Source organism: Rhinopithecus roxellana, chromosome 9 (genome assembly GCF_007565055.1).
Source record: "Rhinopithecus roxellana isolate Shanxi Qingling chromosome 9, ASM756505v1, whole genome shotgun sequence".
NCBI classification, from domain to species: Eukaryota; Metazoa; Chordata; class Mammalia; order Primates; family Cercopithecidae; genus Rhinopithecus; species Rhinopithecus roxellana.
Genome location: NC_044557.1, coordinates 129,581,757 through 129,606,218, shown reverse-complemented (window position 1 = coordinate 129,606,218; position 24,462 = coordinate 129,581,757). Strand labels below are relative to the sequence as shown.

General features: G+C 35.7%; 1 protein-coding gene across 1 annotated transcript in view; it reads right to left on the bottom strand.

The window, feature by feature from the left end:
- EYA1 (EYA transcriptional coactivator and phosphatase 1) overlaps positions 1–22,258 on the bottom strand; it is a 159,072-nt gene extending 136,814 nt beyond the window's left edge. The window contains exons 1-3 of the mRNA XM_010360872.2: positions 22,215–22,258; positions 20,536–20,663; positions 103–180 (exon numbers count right to left, since the gene is read on the bottom strand). Coding sequence (XP_010359174.1) covers positions 103–180; positions 20,536–20,659 — 202 coding nt within the window. The 5' untranslated portion in view covers positions 20,660–20,663; positions 22,215–22,258. The remainder of the gene's footprint in view (positions 1–102; positions 181–20,535; positions 20,664–22,214) is intronic.
- Between the last annotated feature and the right edge of the window lie 2,204 nt (positions 22,259–24,462).

The following is a 24,462-nucleotide window of genomic DNA, read 5'->3' as shown; positions in this document are numbered from 1 at the left end:
CACATATACATGACTACATATAGATACACAGGGACATTACATGAGTAAACTAGAAAAAATAATGCTCGGTGTTGATGTGAAAATCTGATATTTATTCCTTACCTGAACCTGAGAAATTGTCTAAAGACCCGTCTGCTGTCGTTGAAGCTGTTTCACTGCTGCTCATTGGCTCTGTTTTAACTACAAAAATAAACAACATACATCAATAGTGAATTAATAGTTATTTATAAAGACATGGAAGAGAAGATATAACATTCAGAGTAATGACAAGAAAATCATTTCAAGAAACATTTTCCCTAACTGAACATAAATCATAAGCATAAATAGACTCCTTTAAAAAAACATTCATATATTAAGTTCTTTCCCCTTAGGAAACAATCTATTGTCACAAGTTACCCTTTAAAAGCAGCACTTTAAAAGTAATTAAATTCATCATTGCTTTACATATTTACTGAATTACTTATTGATAAATAAATTATCTCTCAAAATCTACATGATGTGATAAAAAATCATTTCCTGGGGTTGTGGAAAAATCTGTTATTTGGTCAGAGTCAAAAGGATAGAACAGAAAGATGTGGGGAAGTAGGAAGAAAGTGGGTGTCGACACCAGCAGGTCTTCCCGATGCTCAAGGGCAGGGTCCCTCCTACCACACACACACACCTTCTGGGTTCTCCAGCATGGCTAAAAAACCGAGGGCTCGATTTAATGTGCCATCGTTACCACCCAGCCATATCTGATTGCCAATTCATCAATATTTTATGTATGCTTCATACCAAAAACATTCTGAATCTAAATGAAGCAGAAACAAAGTTTTCTATTTCAAAACAGTATTGATTGCAGTTTGTGAAATACATACATGATCTTCGGTCAAGTCCCTTTGTGCTGTGAGATAACTTTTAGATTTATGCTATAGATTCTCTAAAGCAATCCACTCCCCTGATATCGTGACAGTGTTATTGTGCCCCTACCAAACAGACAAGCCAACAACTTCAGTACATCTGCTTTTGTTCTCTCTAGTTTTACATTTTTTTTAAAATGAAGAAGTAGCACTGTTGTTTTCCGTAGAAACTGCTGGTGAAGTGCCATCATCAGAATTTGCCTACCCTGCTTTGTGGAAGGTATTCATTTCTTAGTAACAGATTTTCAGAAACAATGCAGTAATATTTTAAGGGATACCTAAAAGTCATTTACATGCTTCCTAAAACAAAGGCTCCCACAAGAGAATATCTGGGGAGTCCTCTCTTATAAAGCAAACACATTTTGAAGTAGGAAAAGATGATGGAGAAAATGCAGCTTTTCCTTCTCTCAACATTACCAATCTGTTACAAACACCAGGGAAAAGACAAATTCACACAACCCCTGGATCTTCAGATGTTCTCCTAATGCATAATGAGTAGTCTAAAAATAAGCATTATAAATAGATGCATCAGATAGTCACTTTTTAAAAAAATAATTATTCAGATGACTTCTAAACAAGCTTCAGAAAACAACAGTGAGACTAATGGAAATCACTCTGCTGGATAGTTTTAATGTAGACCAAACAATGGTGTAACTGAAGTTGTAACTGAAGTTTTCACTTTTCTGCCAGTTGTTTTGGGTTTAGAAGTCTTTGTTGATGCTAAAAAATTCTGACATAAGCCTGTATTTCCCTTCTCTCTCCATGCCACCAGACAACCAAATGATTTTGCTTTTCATCACCATTACACTGCCATCGTTTCGGGAAAGGCAGTATTCCACTGCCAGCGCACAGTTTCTAAGTTTCTTACTTAGCTGTCCACATCATACCTTACCTCCTTAAAAAACAAAAACAAACAAACCAAAAACCTCATATAATGCCCCATACACATAAAGCAACTGTTCTGTTTCACTCTCTGCCAGACAGATCGCCACTAAGATTCTGAACTCAGAATCAAATACAACACACTCAGCAAAAGATTAGAATTAGGTGCCATGGAAACAGGTCCTGTAAAGTGCCTACTATGTGTTAGTTATTTATAGACATTAGTAATTCATCCGTTTAAACGACTCTACAAATAGGTCTCAGAATAGACAAACTCCCTAGGCAATATTGCCTTCTTGTTTCCTATGCACACATTAAAACCAAAGGGGTTAGGAAGTCACCCAAAGAGCCACAGTAAGGGGCAGAAATAAGATTTAATTTGGGATGCTTTTGACTCCAAGGCCCATGACTAAAGCTTGAAGAAACGGTAATAAGTGGGACTTTCCAATAGTACAAGCTACTCCACAACAAGCCTGCTGGGGCACAGTGCCACACATCGGGTAGAGTGGAAAGCGAAGTCCCTCCCCTCCTACAGTCTTAGGGCTCCCAGCCTAGTGAAGTCGCTGGAAGTTCTCACATAGAAGTTTCATGCCCAGCTGTCAGGAAAAGTTGTGAAGAAAAAAATTATTCCACTTCGTGAGATGTCAATCAAGATTACTACTAAGTCTTTGTCAAATCTAAGGTCTATGATTTAACAGATTTTGTAGATGCAACTACTTTGTGAAAGCTTGACTACACCAAAACCACTCCTATATCGGTACCCCTAAAATCGACACCAGCTATTCTCCATATGATTAGCTTAATTGAATGTAGCCTTCACTCCCAAGAGGCACATTCAATTATACTTGAAATCCATTAAAACTAGGCAAAAAGATTAGAAAGGAAAGGAAGAGGATACTTTTCTTTTAGGCCCCAATAACACTGCTTTTCACCATTGTTCAAACATACCCATCTATACACTAAGGAATAAAGACTCCCTTTTCCCAATGAACCCAGTTTTTTAAAAAGGTTCACTGTTGAAGGAAGAGGATGTACATAAAATAACCACCAGGATATTCATGATTTTATCAGGTACTGTAATTGAATACTTTGATCACCAGGGACCTGATGCTAAAGACTGGTGATTTATCGTAATGTAAAATAGTTTCTGAATGAAAGCCAAAGAAACAAAGACTACTTCTGGCTTTATTGTAGCCAAACATACACCCACCAGAGAGTTAAAAAGACAAGAATAACCTCTGGCCACCAAAATGTCATCCATACCATTCCCACTAGCACCACCACATTTATAACTATGCTGTAGATGATGTGATAGAGCATCTCTCCAATGCTTTGAATTTAAAAACAGACAGAGTTTTCTTGGTCTTAGAGGTTTAAGGTACTGTAACATCTGAGAACAACTATCCTATCTAAGTCACCCATCTAAAAAGGAAAAACTATGAATGATCTGTTCACCTCTAAATAAATGGGATTTGTTTCTCTCCACCATACTATTCATTATATGACTCCAGTCTATTAGAAAAATAGCAACTTCTGTTTTCTTTTGCCGCCACACGAGTCTCTTTTTCTACCATTCTAAGTTTCCAATCTTCCATCTGATCCTCAAAAATATATTCATACTTTAAAAACATTCAAAAATTGCTTTTTATCCCTTAAATCTCCCTGTTCCTCCAACTCCTTCACTTGGCCATGCCCTCTAGGCCTGAGCAATGCTGGGCAACTTGCTACATCTAGATATGAAATGATCTTCCCTCCATAAATGCCTTTGAGTTTTGGTTTTGAAGTCAGAGAATCCAGTTACCTGCTCTAAGACTTTCTAAAAGTGATTTAATCTCCTTGATCTTAATTATCTCCATATAAAATTATATCTATATTACAAGAATGAAATAATAATTCATAAAAATGTACATAAAGTACCTGGTATAAAGTAGGAGCTAAAACTATATTCAACATCATCATTAAAAGTAGCAGTAGCAATATTATCTGTTGGGCAGAATGGCTTCCTCCTTTCTCCTGGGGAGCAATACCAGGAATAATATATAACAGTTAAAAGCACCCGCTTTGGAACTATCAATTGAATTTCAATTTAGCTTTGCATCTAACAGCATGAATCTGGAAGTTAGTCAACTTCTGTATGCCTCGGCTTCCTCATCTGTAAGTGTGGGTGAATACTCAAGTGAGAATTAAGAAAGATAAATGCTTCTAAATCATTTCACACTGTGCTAGGTCCAGGGCCTATGCTTTTATAGTCACTCTACCACTATAGTGTCTCTTTATGACAAAGCAAAGTTTTTCTTAAGATACAGATAACTGGGTCCAAATGCATCATGAACTTCACATTAAAGTTAAGCTTCCTCTGTAAAAGAAAGAAGAATCCAAAGTGAAGGGATGTGTCTAAATCAGCCATGAGACCACGCTTCAAGAGAGCCAACATTAAATCAAAGTAACTTGGAAATAAGATGGCAGGACCAAATTGTGATTATATGAAGAAAACTTATGTTTTGATCATTAAAAGGCAGTGTATACTTTCTGAAGAAACAGGCTAACAGAATGGTTTACATGGCAGTTGTGATCAATAATTCCAGAAGAAAATGTAGCCATCTTTTCTGGCATTCTTTAGGGGAGGTTGGCCCATAAAAATGAGAAAACCATCTTCCTTCATCATAAATTTCAGTGTGGATCTATCTATCAGACCATTGGAGCTTGGTGACACTAGCTATCAATATCATGCCACTATTCCATCATACCACAATTCCATGCTCATCAAGCAACTTCTGGTTATACTTTGAAGGTTCCAGTCATGCAGTAGACTTCTGCATCTGCAGAAGATGACAGACCATTCAGAAGAAACAAATATTCTGTCCATTTGATTAGTTATATTTTTCACCATAAATTAAGTGGGCTGTTTTAATAAACCAAGTTCACCCACAAAGGACAGTACTGCCTGCTGGACTAGGAGCCAGCCTGTGCGTTACAAATAATGCACGCCGCAACGTGCAGGGAAGGCAGCAGCCTGGGTGACCTGCAGGCCCTCCCCAGCAGCACCTAAGCTCATATCACAACTTTTCTCAAACTGTTAGAGTAAGCACAGCTTGTCTTTGCTTGGCACAAACTCAATCTTTCTTTTAGTTTTGTTTCCTACCATATTATGCAGGGACTTTAAAAACTCAGTTTACCATCCCTCTCCCACTCTTTATGATTCCTTCATCTCTTCTACTTCAAAAAGAGTTACCTTCATTCCATATTGGTTATTAAAATGTTCAGTTGCACCCATACCTGGAATTGCATTACCTCCATGAAATATCACCTTTCACCTCATTCATTCACTTACTTGCTATTACTCCTCATCAGAATATCCCATCTTTCCAAATCCCTATCTATTCTCCCACTCCTGCTTCACAGCCTCCCTTGCCTAGCCTGAAACCCAGAGCCAGTCATGTCTAGCTCCCATCCTAGGATGATGTGTGGTCTCATTTCTCCTAGCATCTTTTTTGCCAATTTTTAATCTCAGGATGGGCAATCTCTCATTGTTCACTGTTCTGCTGCTGTTCCAGATGGATGAGTATAGCAGAACAGGTGCCAGCATGCTGGCAGTCCACTTAATTGTATTCCGTCTTTATTCTTTTGAGTCACCCTGTTGCTTGCCAGACCCCCTTTTCTATCTCTTGACAACTGTCTGAAACAGTTTCCACTGAGTTTTTTCCATGTTCCTTAAGCTCCCGAGACATACTTCATCCCTCACCATCTTTAGCCCTTCCCCACCAACTATTTCCCTTCCACACCAACTATTTTTTAAAGTATGTTGATGCTGCATTAAATCCTTCATCTTCCTGCAACATTTCCCAGTTTTCCAAGAATTAATTTCAATGAAGGTTTCCTTTCCTTGAGCAGGATTTAACCTGTTTTACCAATGAGACTTTCCCAACTGCCCAGTTTAAACTCTACTTAATCCTAACTTTCCTCAATTGTATAGAATGAGCCTTATTCCTTGACACTTTTTAAAAAATCATTGTTCAATATAACATAGCAATAGTTCTCTTCTCCCCCACTGTATTTCTTTTTCTCTAGGTTTTCTTCCTTTGTCTACTCTGTGGTTCTATAATTTCACCTCCTTCTTGTTTGCATTTTCTCTCACAATCATTTCTGTCCTGGCCACACTCTATAATTTCCACTACTCTAATCTTTTACAAGCATCTTCTTTCTAATTTCACAGTCACTATCCTAATTACCTTCTGCCTCTTCTCTTATGAAAGTCAGCAAATTGGACTTTCAGCATCTATTCTCCCTGCTTTGGAAACAAATATTTATCTTTTCATAATTTAGATATGCATGAGTCACCACTGGCTCTGGGGTCTTCAGCAGGTTCTCCACTTTCTTCTCAATTAAGTTCCCAATCTCTAATCATGTATTTAAGGCCCCCTATACTCTGACACAGAACTTTTCTTATTTTCTTTGCTTTACTTTTCATTTCATTTCTTTCATACACTTTATATTTGCATAACAAAGAATAATTTGCAGGAATACAAGAGTACTGAAAAAATACAAAATCTCATCTAATTGTCCCAACTTCCCTGTGTGGCACTAATATCCCCATTTACAGATAAAGAACCACATATCCATATACTGGACATCAGTTAAACCAACTGGCCTCCTAAGATATTTAATGCTTCCTCAAATCTACAGCTTTGTAGTACCCTTCCCAGAATATTCTATGAATTTTACATATGACTCAATCCCACAGTTTCTTCAAGGTTCAACTAAAATCCCACCTGTTTCCTTAAGTCTTCTCTGATCTAGTACTCAGGGGTGGTTTCTTATTCCTTGAACTATGTCTGTGTCTGTGCCTCCTTTAGAATATATGTCCTATTCTACCTCATTTCATATTGGAAAGTCTTATCCATTTAAATATATGGTAAACTGCTTCATGACATAAAAAGATCCTCTAAGATCAAAAACACTAGGCTACATTTTTTTTATTTACATGACTGTATCTCTACAGGACTTAGCCCAAGGTTTGGTTTGCAGTTGGAAATCAATATTTACTGAGGGAATGAATAAAGATAAACTGACTTAAAAAACAGGTTACAAGTGACTTCATACTGCTAGGGACATTGCACAGGACAAATAAAAACACTGTTTATGCTAAAATCAAGATGACAGTTTATTCCCTCCAAATCATCACTCAGTCTACTGATAAGCAGGTTTTGCAAAGCGTCTAATTTACAGAACATGTGTCAGTTATGTTATTTTGAAAAGGGTACTGTTTGGAGAAGACACATTAGCATAAACTATCAATTACTGAAATTTTTGTAGGTTTAGAGAGGATCCCACCTGAATCAGTAAAAAGAAAGGTAAATAAATTATCATACATTTGTAATAATTCATGGGACATAACCCACAAAAGCAAATGTTGGGTATGGCTGCAAATAAGCCTTAAAAGAACCCTTTATAGAGCAACACAATGATGCTGTAGAGGATCGCAAAAGCACAAACATGCAACGTTATGTTACGGGTTAGATTCAATGACAGTATCGCTCACAGATTTAATGAGTCTCTTTCTCAAACCATGAGGCAGAAATAGAAATGTGTTTTTAGAAACTGTGTCAAATGATTTAAAAAGGGGCGGCGAGGGAGATGTGAAGAGAATAAAATTGTTGCATAAAATATGAAAGTGGAAAAAAGCAACATTGCTAAATTTATACATTTGACATCTCACTCTAAATGCATGATTAATTCAATATTACAAGTACCCATTTGATTATTTCTGCTTCACCTAAAAGTGCATATAGCCATGAACTAAATGTGTTTTCTTTAGTTAATTCCCATTTAGAAAACAAGACATTCTTTTGTGTTTGCATTGGCTATATAGCATATGATCATTATCTCTCCAAAGAGTAAAGTTGAGGCCATCTTTATCTTAAAGGAGGGCAGGAAAAAATATTAGCTGTTCAATGGTACACCTGGTACAATCTTATGAAAGCCAAATAAACACATCCAGACTAAACTTGAATTTAAGGGTATACATGGCCAAAAAGAAACATTGGTCCATTTCAAAACCTGCTATTCATGGAAAGTACAGCATATATTAATAGCAGCATGTGCAATTACTTATGGGGTGGTCTAGACTAATTGACATTTTTTTTGTAAAAGAAATAATATATGGTAAATCATAACTGCTCCTTTGTAATATCTTTTACAACTCCACGTTCCTTTTTGTTTTGCAACTCATTCTTCCACACTAGCTCAGTTTCCTAACACATACAATCTGAGAAGATTACATGAGCCTCTACACTAATGCTCATCTGTCCCCCAATCCAGTCTATCCTTGCAACTGCTGCCAGATCAACACCTAAAACACTTCCACCATATCAGCCCCTTGCTCAAAATATTCAGTGGCTTCTCTACCGACTCCAGGATGAAATCCAAATTCCTTAGCTTACTATTCAGGGTCCTCCACAGTTTGGCTCCAACTGATCCTTCCAACCTTATCTACTATCAATTCCTTCTTCAGCTAAACTGGTTTCCTAACAGTCTCCCAAACTATCCTACCTTTGTTTGTATTGTTTCCTCATTTAGAATGCATTCCATCTCTTCTCCACCTATTCAAATTCTACCCATTTCCCAATACTCAGCTCAGATTCCATCTCCTCCTTGAAGCCTGGCCAGACCTTAGCAAGCTGAAGAGCTCTTTCTTCTATACTCTGAGAGCACTTTTGTTCGGATCTGTGGCTTCTAACCTTCTTGAGAATGAAGCCCTCTAACACCAAAATATTTCAGAACCCAAAGTGTATGACAAAAACCTACTGTGAATTTGTAGACAAAAAACGTGTATTTTAATAAACATAACAGAATGTCCATATGTGAAAGAGTTAAATATATATGTGGCCTGTTAATTTCCTCACCCTACAGACAAACCTTTTGAATTTGCGGACCTTTGGTACTTGTTCTCCAACTACTGAGGAAGTGTAAGCCACAGACTGAAAATCCTAGTCTCCATAATTTATTTGGCATATTATCTTTTAGTTTTTGCTAAATGTTTAAAAAGTCTTATCTTCCTTAACAAGCCTGTGAGCTCCTTAAGCCACGTGTCATGGTCAACATAAAATAGACAAATATCTAAATTAAATATTTTGTTTGTTTGAAAATCACAGAATTGCAATTCAGTACAGATACAGAGAGCAGAATGGTCTTCAGTATGTCCTAAGAACAAAGAGAAGGTTGGAGGATTTTATTAGAAAAAGAAATGTTACATTTTGTTTTGAAAAGCTCATTGGCACTAGAGAAGCTTTGGGAGGCTGCCAAGCTCTGACTGGTGACTGGTGGCTGTAGGTAAAATTAGTCCTGGAGTCATGGCAGGCTGTTTCACTAGTTACTAGGTAAACTGGTTTGAAGGGTACAGCAGGCCATTTCAGCAGCTGGGCTTGAAGAAAATTCAGCTCTTGGAGCTGGTGCTTTATTCCCCAAGTGCTTTACCCCCCTACTCTTTCAACTGATTTAGTTGGTGCTATGGTTTGAATATTTACTCCCTCCAAAACTCATTTTGAAACTTAATCCCCAATGTGTCAGTATTGAAAGGTGGGAACTTTAAAAGGTAATTGGATCACAAGCACTCCACCCTCGCGAAAGTATTAATCCATTCATGGGCTAATGGGTTCATGGATTAATGGTTTATCAGAAGAGGGAAACTGGTGGCTTTATGAGAAGAGGAAGAGGAACCCGAGCTAGCATGTAAGCAAGCTCCATGCCCTCCCCATGTGACACTCTGTGCCATCTTGGAACTCTGTATATAGAGAGTCCTCACTAGCAAGAAGGCCCTCACCAGATGCAGGCCCTTGACCTTGGACTTAGCCTTCATAACTGTAAGAAATAAATTCCTTTTCTTTATAAATTACCTTGTTTCGAGTATTCTAAGCAACAGAAAACAAAATAGTACAGTTGGATATAACTAAAATGACCCAATTGGCATAAATCATCTTTCACACAAGAGCAGTACCATACACCTCTTTATATTTCTTCTAGAATCTGGCAGAGTTTATTTGTATACAGTAAAAAATAAATAAATACTAGATTCCATTTTTCTCCAATATTATGCCAGAAAATTTATCATACAGACAGGAAAGTTGGAAGAATTACACAGTGAACATCTATAAATGTATCACCTGGACTCTACAATTAGCATGTTACTATATTTACTTTTCTATGTCTATCCTTCAAAAAACTATCTTATTTTTAATATATTTTAAAGGAAGTTGCAGATATAATACACTTCCCCTAAACACTTCAGCATTCATATCATTAACTAGAGTTCATATTTATTTTTGACTTTTTAAAGTAAAATTTTTATATAATCCAATGCATAAATCTTAAAGGTGTCATTCAATGACTTTCAACAGATACATATTATATTTAGAAAGCAAAGTGAGATCAAAACATTTTTAGCTTATTATAATAATGGAAGCATGGCACAACAGTATGAAAAGATTGTACCAATAAAAAAATGCAGATAGCAATACAACATTCTCAATTTATGACACAGGCAATATTAAAGTAGACTTTTAGAATGGATGGATGAGTAATAATTTTAAATGTAGTTTATATTTATTGAATATTGAGCACCTACTATATGCCATGCATTTTGCTAAGCACTTTACAAGCAATAGGTCGTTTGCTCCTCATCGCAACTTTATGAGATATTTATTATTATTGTGTAATTTCATAGATGAGGAAACTGCAGCTTAAAGATGTTAAATAGTCCATGATCACACAGTTTCACGTTTCTTTAATTGCCATATCTTTTGTAAATCAGCCAAAAAGCCCAGTGTTTTCTGAATATGGTTTTATCATCCTTAATCATTCATTTGATACAGATCTGGACAATCAGTGAATGGTACAGCAATAAGAAGGTCCAAGAATACCAGGGCACTGAATAAAAGTATATCAGGGTATGTTGCAAATTAGCGGGTGGTAAAATAAATCAGTGCATGAAGATTGGAAGCAGATGAGCTGGCTCAGACTCACAACCTCAACCATATCAATGTGGGAAAATGGCTTACTTGCCTAAAAGGTAATCAATCTACTAAACATACATCTCAGATCATGTTTCTTCCCATCCTTCACCAACTCACAGCAGCACCCAGACATAAACCCTACCCACACTGAGTATTAATTGAACAAGTAATTACTAAGTACCTCAAGTGCTGCAAATACCTGCAAAGGCCGTGCTTGATACGCAGGATCCCAAAGGAGGAGAATATATCCTTTCCTCACCTGGAGACATTACAGTAGCCAGTCCCAGAAGATATGTTTCTTTTTAAAAATATAACATTATTTAATAATAGCTGCTATGTTTTGAGTATGTAGTAGATACCAGTAACTACACTTAGTATTTTGGATAGACTGTCATGCACCTGTGATGAAGGGGCAATGCCATTCTACAGCAAAGAAGGCAGAGGCTCAGAAGTAATAGATAATAATAGCCAGTGGACATTGAGCATTTTCTAGGAGCCAGACTCTGTTCTAAGCACTTTACCAACTCTTCCAACAGTTATAGCAACACTACGGGCAAACAGTATCATCACCTTCATTTTACAGACCAGGAAGTAGAGGCATAGAGCAGTTAAGTAAGTATTCGTCATCACACTTGGTAACTAATAAGTGGCAGAGCTTCAAACAGAGGCAGGCAGCCTTCAGGACTCTTTCTTTGCTGCCTGCTCTGTTCTCAACATGCATATGTTAGTTGCCGTGAATAAAAAGCAGAATTGTGATTGTGATTTTTTTAGTTCAGGTAAGTCTGACTACAAAACTGCTCTCACAAGCATGCAATTCTTCCTATATTTCTAATATTACTCATTTTCCACATTACTCTCTGTAAGGGAAGCATCAGATATGTTCAGAAAAAGATAATAATATGTAAATAAGCACATGATTTCAGATAAAATGCCTTCATTTCTTCTCACCTAGGGTCCCTTCTTAATGCCCACTACCCCTTGAATACAGTTTCAAAATACTACCTAAGTGCATTTCTAAAACACAAACCCAATCATACCACTTTCCGACTCACAAGTCTTCAGCTCCCACAGCTCCTGTACAGTTGAATCCAAATTCTTGAACTTCATATCTTGAGCCCTTCATCATCATCTTTGGCATCTAAGCCCCATCTCTGTGCATGCTTCTCATCTTACACACACACACACGCACACACATGCACGCGTGCGCGCGTGCATACACACACACACTCTTCTGCCATTCGGAATGTCTTTGTCACAGCTATAAAGCTCAAGCTCTCTCTTTCTTCCTGGCATGGCACTCAGTATTCTCCTACCTCTCCTTCAGGACTCAGGTTAAGCATCACCAGTGTGCATCCCCACAATCCACAATCACTTCAGTGAGGATTAGACGTCCTCCTCCTCTGCAGAATATAGTCCTTATCTTAAAGTATGGTGGTAAATCACATTAAATAGCGAACTTCTCCTTGGCTAGAACGGAGTTTGGTATATTTCTAGATAGAATCACTTAATAAATATTTCTCAAATTAACAATGTAATTGTGGATATACAGTACAGATATACTACATATATACACACATACACACACACATATATACATAGACACTTTTATTTTTTTACTTCAGTGAATACATATATATCCTTCTTCCTGCAATTTTTCCCCACCTTCAAAATGTTTACTTCCAATTATTCCTTTACCATCTTACCATCTACACACCAACCCTAAGTTGGTTTATTAACTGCCTTATCCTTATATCATTCAGTAGTTTCTTGGAACAGATGTATGTGGAAGTTGCTTCATCACTATTAATATACTAACAGTTGAAGTTTCTATTTATGAAGCAGTTATTTACTACGGGTCAAAAGCAAGTCAGTCACTATAGATCAAATTCACAACCTGCAACAATGTTGACTGTGGATGTTCTGTGGATGGACAGCCCATAGCAACTATATGAACTGTCTGTGAAATGATCAATTTCAAAAATTTGAAAAACAGGCTCTAGATACTTATTGAATCCTTAATGCATTGTAAACAAACTTAATGAATGTTCTTCTCTTATAATCATTCATGTACATTATATGCTTAGTAATATGAGGCATTCATTTAACAACTTTTTTTATTTGACTTTGTTGCCAATTCTCCCATTAGATGCTAAGGACACTAGAGTGAACACATGTGTCCCTGCTTTGAGAAACTTGGAAACTCTTCTAGATGAAGCACACATATAAATGAATGTTGCATATCTTTCATCTTGGCCACAATCTTAGATAAGGTAACATAAACACTTCTTAGGGAAGATAAACTATTTCAGCAAGAACTCAGCTTTTTGGCTAGTAACCTAAGCAGTGCTATTGGGGACTCCATGTTTTAAAGTGTAAAGAATATAGCTTTGAAATCAGCCTGTTAGGCCTTTGCATCTCTTCCGCAACACAGTTAATACACTGTATACACAGACTAGTCACTTAAACTCTTTAAAATGAGGTGCCTAAAAGTTACCCTAAAGATTGTTTTGAGGATAAATGTAGGTACAGGGCATATGATGTACTCAAAAACTTAGTCAATGTAGTTCATATTCTTTATTGTTGACAAAAAGGATTCTTTCCACTTAAAATGCCCTTAATAGTAATAAATACAATGATAAAATGGGTAAGGATTATAGATTTTGATTCATGTTACAATGTTAAGAAAAAGGTTCCTAATTTGTATTATGAGGAGTACATAAACATACCTCTTTGGAATGTGTTTGGTAGAGTCTGTCTACCATTTTTTTGGTATAATGGGATACAGGAGGCATGCAAAAACAAAACAAAACAAAACAAAACAAAACTCAAAATCTGTAAAACTAGCAAATTACCATGAACATAATCATAATAAGCTCTCACTTACAAATTGTGTGTCCTAAAAATTAACACAAACCCTTGATAACCTTATGAAGACTTGCTTTCTCTCTACTATAGTATAAGCAATATTTGACAGTCACTGACATGTAACAGATAATTTTTTTCCTACCCAAAGCAAAAGTGGAAAATTTGTAATATGTATGTATTTTTTTCTACTATATTGTATGCTTAGAGTGAAAGAGAGGAGAATGAATTACTCTTGACCCTTACTTCAAGTTAGCAAGGTGAGAAGAAATGTAACAGACCCCACTTTATTTATATACTGTTCACACCAAGGCATCCTTGGATATCATAAGAAATCAGGACTTACTTAAAAGCAGGGAATCTGTCACCAAACGCATATGAATTTGCCCAAATACTACCATTCACTAAATGTTCACATATCTCCCGGGAGGAAACCAGAGGTTTCTCCCAGAATACTGGATGTTCTCAGGGAGATATATTTCTGCTCATACCAAAGTTCTGGCCCAGGCAGCACAGAGATGCCACAGAACTGTGATTCTCTATACTATTAGCAACTGAAAGTAGGGAAAAGTTGTCTACATCTAGACCTTAGTTATCAGGAAGCCTCGCTCTGGAAACCCTGAGCCTAGTTGCAGGCAATCAGCACTGGAGTTCCTATTCTTATTATGAAAGATACAGTTAGCTGCAGGTGAGAGGCTAGAGCCTATCTGCCACCCTACAAGGCTCACATGTGCCACCCCTCTATTCCTCTGATTTTACCTCTTTTACTCCCAGCCATTCTCTCTCCTCCAGCCACACTGGGCTCCTTGGTGATCCTAGAACATCCCAAGCATGTTCTCAACTCTCAGATTTGGTCATTACTACTCCAATGGAGCCCCAACAAATGCCAACAGTGTTGTTTGGCTGGTATAATTTTGTTCTCAAAGTCAAGAAAAGTGTGACCAAATTTACCACCTACTTAGAAATATTTTCTGAGGTAGAAAACATTTACTCTGAGCAGTAGCAAAACTGCAACCAGTTTTTAAATTGCACAGTAACACTGCCCCAAACCAAATGTGCATATGATAATGACCATTATAATGAAAAAGAAGAGATGATTTCCCATCTCCATTTGATCTCAGAGAGGCTTAACAGGCAGACAGTTGATGAAATTATAATTAAGTCTAAAGCTTTGAAAACAAGAAACAATCCCCTAAAGTTAACCTAATGATGCAATACAATGTGCACGTGGACCACAGGAAGGAATCTCACACACTCATGCACATCAGAACTTCAAGACCGGACTGTAACCACCCTGAAGAGTCATCCTTATAACGAAGTCCTTGTCATCAGAGCCTCTGCCACTGGTTCTTGCACAGCGCTGCCGTTTGCTAGGGAATGGCATCATCCAGCCATGAAGGCACCAGTGTGGCAATGAAAGCACCAATGTTTAGTAAAAGGTATTAGAAAAGGCATTTGTAGATGATGCAAATCACATATTCTCTCCAGAGAATAATATAATGATTAAAAACCCAGGCTCTGGACTCAGAACTTAATTCACGTACCCGCTCAGATGCCAGTGGTACCAATTACAAGCCATGTGCCTTTAAACTTGGTGTTTAAGTCTTGGATTTTTTTGTGTGCATAAAATGGGAATCACACTGTAGAAGTGACTTAATTATATATGGCATAGCAGTTAATAAATACCGAGCACTTAGAAGTTCCAATCATGCTGCAAATTTTATGTTACATCCTCACAGAAAGCCTAATGTAAGTTCTGTTATTATCCCCATTTTACAGATGAGAAAATAGCCACCCAGAGGCTGACTTGTCTGAATTCACACAGCCAGCAAATAGTGAAGCTGGAATTCAAGCCCAGACTCTTAGCTATTTTGCTGACAATGTTTTTAAATTTGTTTTCTAAAGATTAATAAAGCAAAACATAGAAAATGGTCATCACGGTGACTAATAGGTTATTCATAAATATTAGCCAGCATTATTATAATTAATTAGCAACAGACATGTGAAAATTATTCCTATATATACAACATAGGAAAATATTAAATCCTAACAAATTATTTGTTCATTCTTTCATGACTTTTATTTAAGAACAATTTATAAGAGGCCAATTCTGCGGTTACAGACAAACTAAAAATGTCATTTAGAAACTCTTTTATTCACAATGTCCCTTAATCTTCCAGAAACTAAATCCTGTGCAGAATGTAAACAATAATAAAGTTATATTACCATGTTTCTATTGACAACAGAATATTTAACCACAAATATATAAACATAGACTATAAAATACAGCCTCAAACCATAATTTTATACAAATCTGCCCCAGTTTAGATATTTCTTGTAAATCAGATTTCTTAAAAATAATCTAGTTGGATAGCATTATATTTTACTAAATTAAAATTACAGTGAGAAAAACAAATCCAGATAATTTACTAGTGTTCTAAGTTTTGTAAAAACGATAAAAACAGCTTAAAATGACTCTGATAATGTGTAAAACTGAACCTATCAGCCTAAAATATGTAATACACAGTAAATTTTAAACGCAGAAAATTTAGCTACCTAATTCAAGATTGTATCTGTTATCACCTAGGAAATCTGATATACCAATTCAAAATTACTATTTGAATTACCTTCAGAATTCCTGAAACCCTATGTGCAGTGAAGATTCCAACTGCATCTGGTTTTACGTCATCTAAAGACAAATCTATCCCTTTCAAGACAAGTTTAAGCTTCTTCTTGAGTCTGAGTCTAAGTTTACAATAGAGAAAACTCAGAATTAGAGCTCTGATTTTTGCTTGCTCACACTTTTTTTGGCCTTCCTCACTCCTTACTCCAAGACAACCAAAAATAAACACTCAAACCAGCAATATATGAACTGACCAATCTTAAGCTCCCATGGACTTACGACAACCAGCGAAAACAAAGATGGAAAGAATCACTGCTTTGCAAACAAGGCCTTAATTACGTACGTAAATAAAAATCCTTTTAGGGCCACAGCTCTGAGTCCTTCGAAGGAACCTTTCCCAACTACTTCTCATGCTTAACACAAATATCAACACAAAGCCTTTACCATGTAAAGGCTTGCACAGATTCCCAAACATTACAAATCCTCTCAGATTTGATGATCATCTAATAGAAGCATCACCAAGAAGCCTATTTCTTAAAAGCTATGCTTTAACAATATAATACATGGAACAGAATTTCTGTTCCATCTTGGCCTCCAATTGCATTTGGTTTTACATCACCTAAAGACAAATCTATCTGTTTCAAGACAAGTTTTTCAGACTAACTGTCCAAAGGAAGAGGGAAAACAGTTGAAAGACAGGCCATGGTTGGTGTTTTCATAACCATCCATTAGTGTCTGCTAGGTCAAGCTTGAGTTAATAGTAACAAAAATATGCATTAATTCATTTGGAAACATATCACTTCTTACGGTGCTTTCCTCATTGCAAGTCGAGCGTTCATTTATGCTACTATTTTCTATTTTTACCTGTTTATATTTTTATATTGCAAAGATGTATAAACTGGGTGAAACCAATCACTGGTTAACTTCAACAGTAACAATTCACAGAGGGGTTGGAAGGATGTATAAAACTGTGAATAGTTGAAAGTTTTGAAATATGAAACAAACAACTATTATAACTGAAGAATATTTCATTTAGGAAATAAAAAAGCACAGTACTTGAGGCTGTAGCTCAGTGTCTTTCTGTCTTTATCCCTTAGATGAACCATGAAAATAGGCACTAGCCTGTGAGTACAGAACCTACAAACATTGAGTCTTAGGATAATTTGGCAGCAGACTTAAGAAGAAACTTAATATTCTCTGCCTTTCCATTCCATTCCCTTCTTGTTTGTTCTTCAGATGAAGTTATGGTTTTTGATATAGGAGATTTTCTTGTTTTCTTAGCCTCATTATAGGAACAAGTGGTGGCAGGAAATAAAAAATATCTCTGAGTGAAAAAAGACAACCTATATAAATGCAGGCAAAGCCAGCAACTGTGTAAACTAAATGGAAGTTCCATTGACCTAATTAATTTCTATTGGGCTGAGATGATTTTCAGTTGCGCTGCAGAGAAGTCACTTAAATATAAATCATGGCATATGTAGCTGAAAATGTTCATTGTAGAGTTAGGGGAGGTGATTGACATTTTAAAGACTCTTCAATTGTAATGAATTTCTTGATTTCATTCCTTTAATTCATCAATAAACACTGCTGTTTTCAAACTAAATAAGATTTAAAAGAAGAAATAGGAAAATCTATAATGACTATATGCCAGAGAAGTTTGCCAGACATTAATGAATTCACTAATTTTAAGCTTAACTCTTCTAGTGGTGACAGAGAGGAATGAAATAGATATATTATGAGACATATAAGTAGCATGATAAACTGATTCACACACTTAATTAAAAACCTAGAACTTTCCAATATTGTTTGTATCTAAACAGACATGTAACATCAATCATGAGGGAACTTTGGGTCCATATTTTCAAACTGACTACTAAAATAAAACAATATGTCAGGAGATTGAGAAACTTCATTTATTCTCATTTATATCGATACCTTCTACCTTCACTTTCTAACCACCACAACGCTTGTAAAGTACATTAACGAAGATTGCCTGAAACAGGGTGAGATGAGTAATTGTGTATTTCTCTGAAGTCAAGTCTAAAAAAATTCATTTCCAAGACATAAAACAATTAAGTTTAAGATAAAGAATAAATTCTATGTATTTTCCAGTTTGGTTGAGGAGATCACATAATTACCTAAAATGTTTTAATAGTTTGAACTTATTTTAGTTATGCAAAAATCTAATAAAATGCGGTATTCCTAAATATGAATGTGATATCAAGCTATAAAAAGTAAATATTCAGAAATACGTTATTCCTCCACATGTGCTTAGAAAACAAACCACACATCACTCACATAAAGCTATCTAAGGGGAACCCTAAACACACACTCTGTTTCAGTACTGCATGGTTCTTATTTTGTAGGAGAGAACTTGCCAATAAAATGTTGAGAAAACGAAAACGTATTAGTCCTGTTCATTTCTTCATGTACAAAAAAATTAACTACCAGTATTTCATAATTGCTCTTCCAAATATGTACTGGTATACTCTATTGAGCAAAATATTTTAACATACTTAGTCTTCCTTATATTTAAGTTAATTTGAATGACTGTCTTATCTGGACTTCACAATGATGGAAATGCCTGTTAAAGGTCACCTATGGGCCTTCTGCAGCTCCTGTCAGTGGCCCCCCTCACGCTGACTTTCACATGAGGCCTGCCGGCGCAGGGACCTGCCGCGGTCTGGGTGACTATATCCACACCCAGTCTGTACTCCGCAGTAGGCATGCTTTACCTGAAGCCAAAGCCCAAAAGGAGAGGAAACAGGACTGCTTGCTTTTATTTTATTTGCTCTGTAAAATCCACTTACACACTAGAACTACTTTCCTATAAATAATTTAAATTTCTCTCTGATTGCCTATCAAAATGGGAAGAAAAAAGTTTCAGATGAAAAGGCACCTCATGCAGGGATTAATTTTCTGTTACATCAGCAAAGTTTCCATTTTTGATAGTACCCATTTTTCATAAACACTTGAAATGAATGTATTTATGCTAAAAGAAAAATGCAGAATATTTACACATTCAAAGAATCACTGCTGGAATAAAAATCAAAGCATCTCATATCAGAAACAACTGATTTTATATTTTTCCTATTATTAAAAATTATATAACATTTCAAGTTTTAAAAGCCTTCACTAATACATATTGGAATATCACACCAAAAAAGACAATAATTTTACAGCAGTTAGCTTTATTTTTTTTAAAAAATTGTGTAATGAAGGATCACCATGGTGACTGGGAAATGATGGTTAAGAGTTTTGTATATGGATGGAATTCTGGAATATTCTAATATGGACAATTTATCGAACTTCTAGTGAAAGGTATGCTCTGAGTCATCAAGGTCCTGAGGCTTAGTAATGAATAAATAAGCAAAATATTATCTATGAAGAAATAATTTTTCAATAGACTACAGTAGAAATAAATATAATGCAATATGTAACATATCTTTCCATATGTTGAAGTTGTAAAAATATGCATAGTACCTAAATGACTGCATAAGAGGTAGCGACAATACATATAACCTTATATGTTTAATCTTAAGTATACATGGATCAAAGTAGGTATTTCTACTTATATAAAATTTATATAAATATTCATATGTATTAATTACACAGAAATAATTGTAATTGTTCTACATTTAAAGTATGCTATTTAATCTTTAAGTAAATAAATTGTGTGTATATCACCTAAATGATGTTGTATACTTCATAAACAATACTTTTTTTACTTATTTATATTTTCACAGCCAAAGCCATAAGAACACTAGGCAAATTATTTCATTGATATTTAGAAACAATCCAGTCCAATGTTTACATTTAAACAAATTCGGCTATATTTAACAACAAAAGGGAAAATAAAATAAAGGAAATAATACCAAGTTTTAATTGGTCATACAACAAAACAACACAAATTGATATTGCAGTGTGGACATGATCAATAAGAAGATAAAACACACTCAAAGGTTAAAAATGTTATGCACACAAATATGTATAATACACATGTGTATATATGTATATGCATTTGGCGAAACAAAACCAATCTATACAATGTTACAATAACATGGAAACATGAATCTCCTAACAATGAATACGGATTGGTAAGTCACATTATTACCTAAAGAGGAAATATAACAGTAGTTTTACAAATTTGACAACAGAAATCATATTAATGATTTCAACTAATAACAAACCAACTAATAACAAAGCATATACTGATGAAGAAACAAGGTGCAAAGTAAACAGTGAGAAGGCAGACACTCACCTTCGGTGCCATTGGGAGTCATGGAATTACTATTTATATGAGAGTTATCGAGTTTGGGGCCACTGGGGGATTCACTACTACCACTCAGACGGCTATGCGGGCTGGTTAGATCCTGCATTTCCATAGACCTAAAGACAAGAAGCCTTCCGTTTGACAGATGTACCAAATTCATAACACCAATATTTAATGCGCTAATGACTTGACACCTGCTTTGAAACACACTCGCACAAAAGTCCCATTGTATCTATTCCTTAGACTCAAAATAATTCATCTCACATTTTGACTTCAGGCATCCCTTCATCATATGTACTATCAAAAGATGTCACTTGCTTTACCTACCCAGCCAGTCAGTCACCTGAAGTTTTTAAAATTTCATTTTTTCTCTTACACAGTTCATCAAGTCACAAGGTCTAATGTGAGACAATGACACCTATTCTACTTTTCAAAGAAAAAATACAGTCATCTTTTTCTTTTTATATTAAAAAGGACCAAAGGCATTACTTTTCTAAAAGAAAAGGCAACTATGTAAAGAAGTAAAATAGAAATAGATCACTTTTCTGGGGAATCTTTTTCATCTAATAAATTAGCACCAGGTACTCCCTTATAATTTACCACCCAATTGTAATTTAATGGGTCTCCAAACCAAATAAAACACTTGAAACCTATAGTCTAGTGACAGGGAATGAGATAGTCCTGATGCATGTGTTTACTCTGGCAAACTACTTAATTGTTCCTCTGTTTCCCTTGAAACAAATGCAGCATTAAAACATTATGATGTCGGCTCACTTGTTTGCTTTGTGGATTACATACAGCGTGCCCAATTGAAAAGGGATAAGGCCAACATACAGTGGGTCCCTGCAAGCATTAGCACTTGGAATACCTCAGCTGTCACTTACTCTGGGAAATAACAACAATTCTACTTCAGTGCTATAATTTTGCAATTTTACCATATAAAACCAGTTAAATGCCCCCTGAAAGTTCTTAGACTCTGCAGTTACTTATTCTATAAAAGGTACAAAAGCCACTACTCATGTTCACAATTTCAGAACTATACATTTATATTTAATACCCTATTAGTGAAGAGAGAATTTATTTAAAGTCACTAAAAACACACTTAGATACCATTATTTTCTTACAGTCAATTTCTTAAAAGTTTAGGGCCCATTTATTTTATACTTTGTATGTTTTTCTAAGAAAAAAGATGGAAGTTTAATGTTTACATATATAAAGTTAATACTATTTGCTCCTCACCCTATCAGGTCAATAAAAGCTACAGTCATTTTAATTTAGAGGTCGCACTTACATTGACTATGGGTATCAGTTTTTAAAACAGTTTAACATGAACCATTTTACTTCTAAAGTGAGCTTTGACTTTCACAAATATTCTGAATTCAAACTAGAAATGGTCTAAAATCCAATTTTTCTCTCCTGATTCTCATTACACATTCACAGTTTTCCTAACACTAGAAACTATAGCCCATAATTATTTTCAAACCGAGGTTCCTATTCCCTTTCTACATACTTAAAATGTTTTACAAGCGCACACATACAAACTGTTAAGTAATTTCCAACAGAGGCTGTTGCTATTAATAGAAATAATTAAGAAACACTAGACAAAAATAGATACGGGTCACAGAAAGGTAATCTCCAAAAATGTCAAATATCAACAATATCCTTACCTGCAACTTGAGGAAACAGCAACATCTGAACTGGCTTGAGATGTTTGCACCTGTGATCAGGGGTAAAAAAAATTAGAAGCTGTTGTTACTCTGCTTCAGTGTCAGCTCTTAATTATACAGAGCACATGGTTGAGAACGACAATGCTCTCTTTTAACCAAAAGAGAAAAAGGAGGATACTGCAGCAGTGAAAGGCATATTGTCTTTAAGTTGAGGTCTCAACTGTTGTTTCCTCCTGCAGGTCTATCCTCCTCCTCCCCTTGTCAGGGGGGGAAGGCAGCCAAATGACGTGATAGTGATTCATCACTGGCCTATGACAGCTGCAAACGGGATTACCCCTCCCCCAATCAACATGCAAAGGAGCCTTGCCCAGGCAGCTTGGAAAAGGTGCTTGGAAAAAAAATAGCGATTGACAAAATGGGCATGTTTAACAGCAATAGTTCAAGCAGTAATCCTCCAGCATCCTCAGAAGATCTTTCATCTTCTGTTATCACCAGCTGAAATAGAGCTCCCGCCCACCCCTTTGACTCCTGACAGTTTCTTATCCTTATCATAATGGTTTTCTCCTACATTTACTATTTGTCATTTAACATTCACTAAAACAGCTTCTGGGCAACTTTCAGACAATGCTGGTCTAGCTATAGATGGCAAAGGCAAGTTTTCATACCCAAAGTCACTCCACTGAACAATGTGCTCATTTACCCTCGCCAATTTAAAATTCAATGAGTTCTTATTCAGTTCTGCCCAGTAAACTAGAAAATGTAGTTAGCATTTTTGGTAGATTTTCCATCTTTTAAACCGAGAAAGAAAATGGAAAGTTTAATAATCAGTTCACCATCCTAGTCAGCTTACATTTTAGTCTCTCTTTTTTCTAGACGAATCTGTACTTCAGGACTTCACTGAATAACTTAACTAATGTGCAGGCTTTGACAGTCACTGCTTGTCTTCCAGAAGCAGCTCAAACTGCCAGCAGGTGATAAAGCTCAGGTAAGGCCAGACTGCTGGCTTGTAGGCTCAGGCTAACACCTCAGTAGGAGAGCATTCTGCAAAACGTTTAAAAATGGCTCAGAATTCCAAATCTTTGATGTGCATTTTCATTCAACCTGAACTGACATCAATTAGGGTTACAGAACAAAGATGAGAACTGAAGCATCTCAAATGGCATTACAGTTATCCAACCAAACGTCTTCTGTTAAGTCCTGTTATTTTTTAATTATGATTTATGAAATAAGAAATACTACCTTTCTAGCAAGAATAAAGCATCTTTAAAGTCTAACTGTCTTGGTATAATGTTACGTAAAATTTCTAGGTACGTTTCTACAATATGTGTAGGATGAAAAACAATTTTTAAAGGATGCTTGAGTATAAGATAAAAATTAAATTTCAGTGCCTACAGATGTGTCATTCCGTGATAACAGCCTTCTGCAATTTTTTGTTAAAATTAATGTTCTCACACAAGTTTAAGTGGTTTCCTTTAGAAACTCCAGCAATATACCTCAAGGATAAATTTCCTTTTTCTTTTTTTTTTTTTTCTCCACTTTTATGCACCTGGAATAAATTATAGGTGAGAACTAACTTAGTTTTAAGAACTCTCCTGGCTTAATTATGTGAAAGAGTATTTAAAGCATTCTTTCTGTTAAATGTTAAAGTACATTTCCATTTTAACATTAGCTGGAAAGTACACTGTTGGAAATATAATTTTAGTTTCGGTATATACTTTGAAAGTTTGGTTAGATTTATATTTGTGCTTTAACCAGTCATATTTAAATTTCAAAGTCAAACTACTGTTAATAAAGAAAAAACGAACTTCAAAACAAGAATTATTCTACCACATTTCACTTAAAAGAATGCATTTTCACTATAACACATTTCTTTTATGCTGGTTCAACTAGACTCTACTGTATTTTCATACTCTACAACTTTTGAAAGTCCATACGCATGATCTACATTTCATTAAGTATACTTCAGATATATTCTTTTGTGTCTCAAGGATTATTTAAACCATGTGTTGTGTGTTACTGTATTTAAAAATGACTCTTTAATCAAAATAACTTTAAAACAACTAATCCTCACTTAGGCTGGTCAGCTGAATCCACATCGTGGTCCAGGAAAAATAAATCTACTCTCAAGAATGCGAATGCAGACAACAATTAGACACAGATGTGAGCAAAATTAGTTACAGTTTACAAAATGCTACACTTCACATGCTTTTAGTTTTTTATGTGTAGTACAAGATTACAGTGCAGAAGG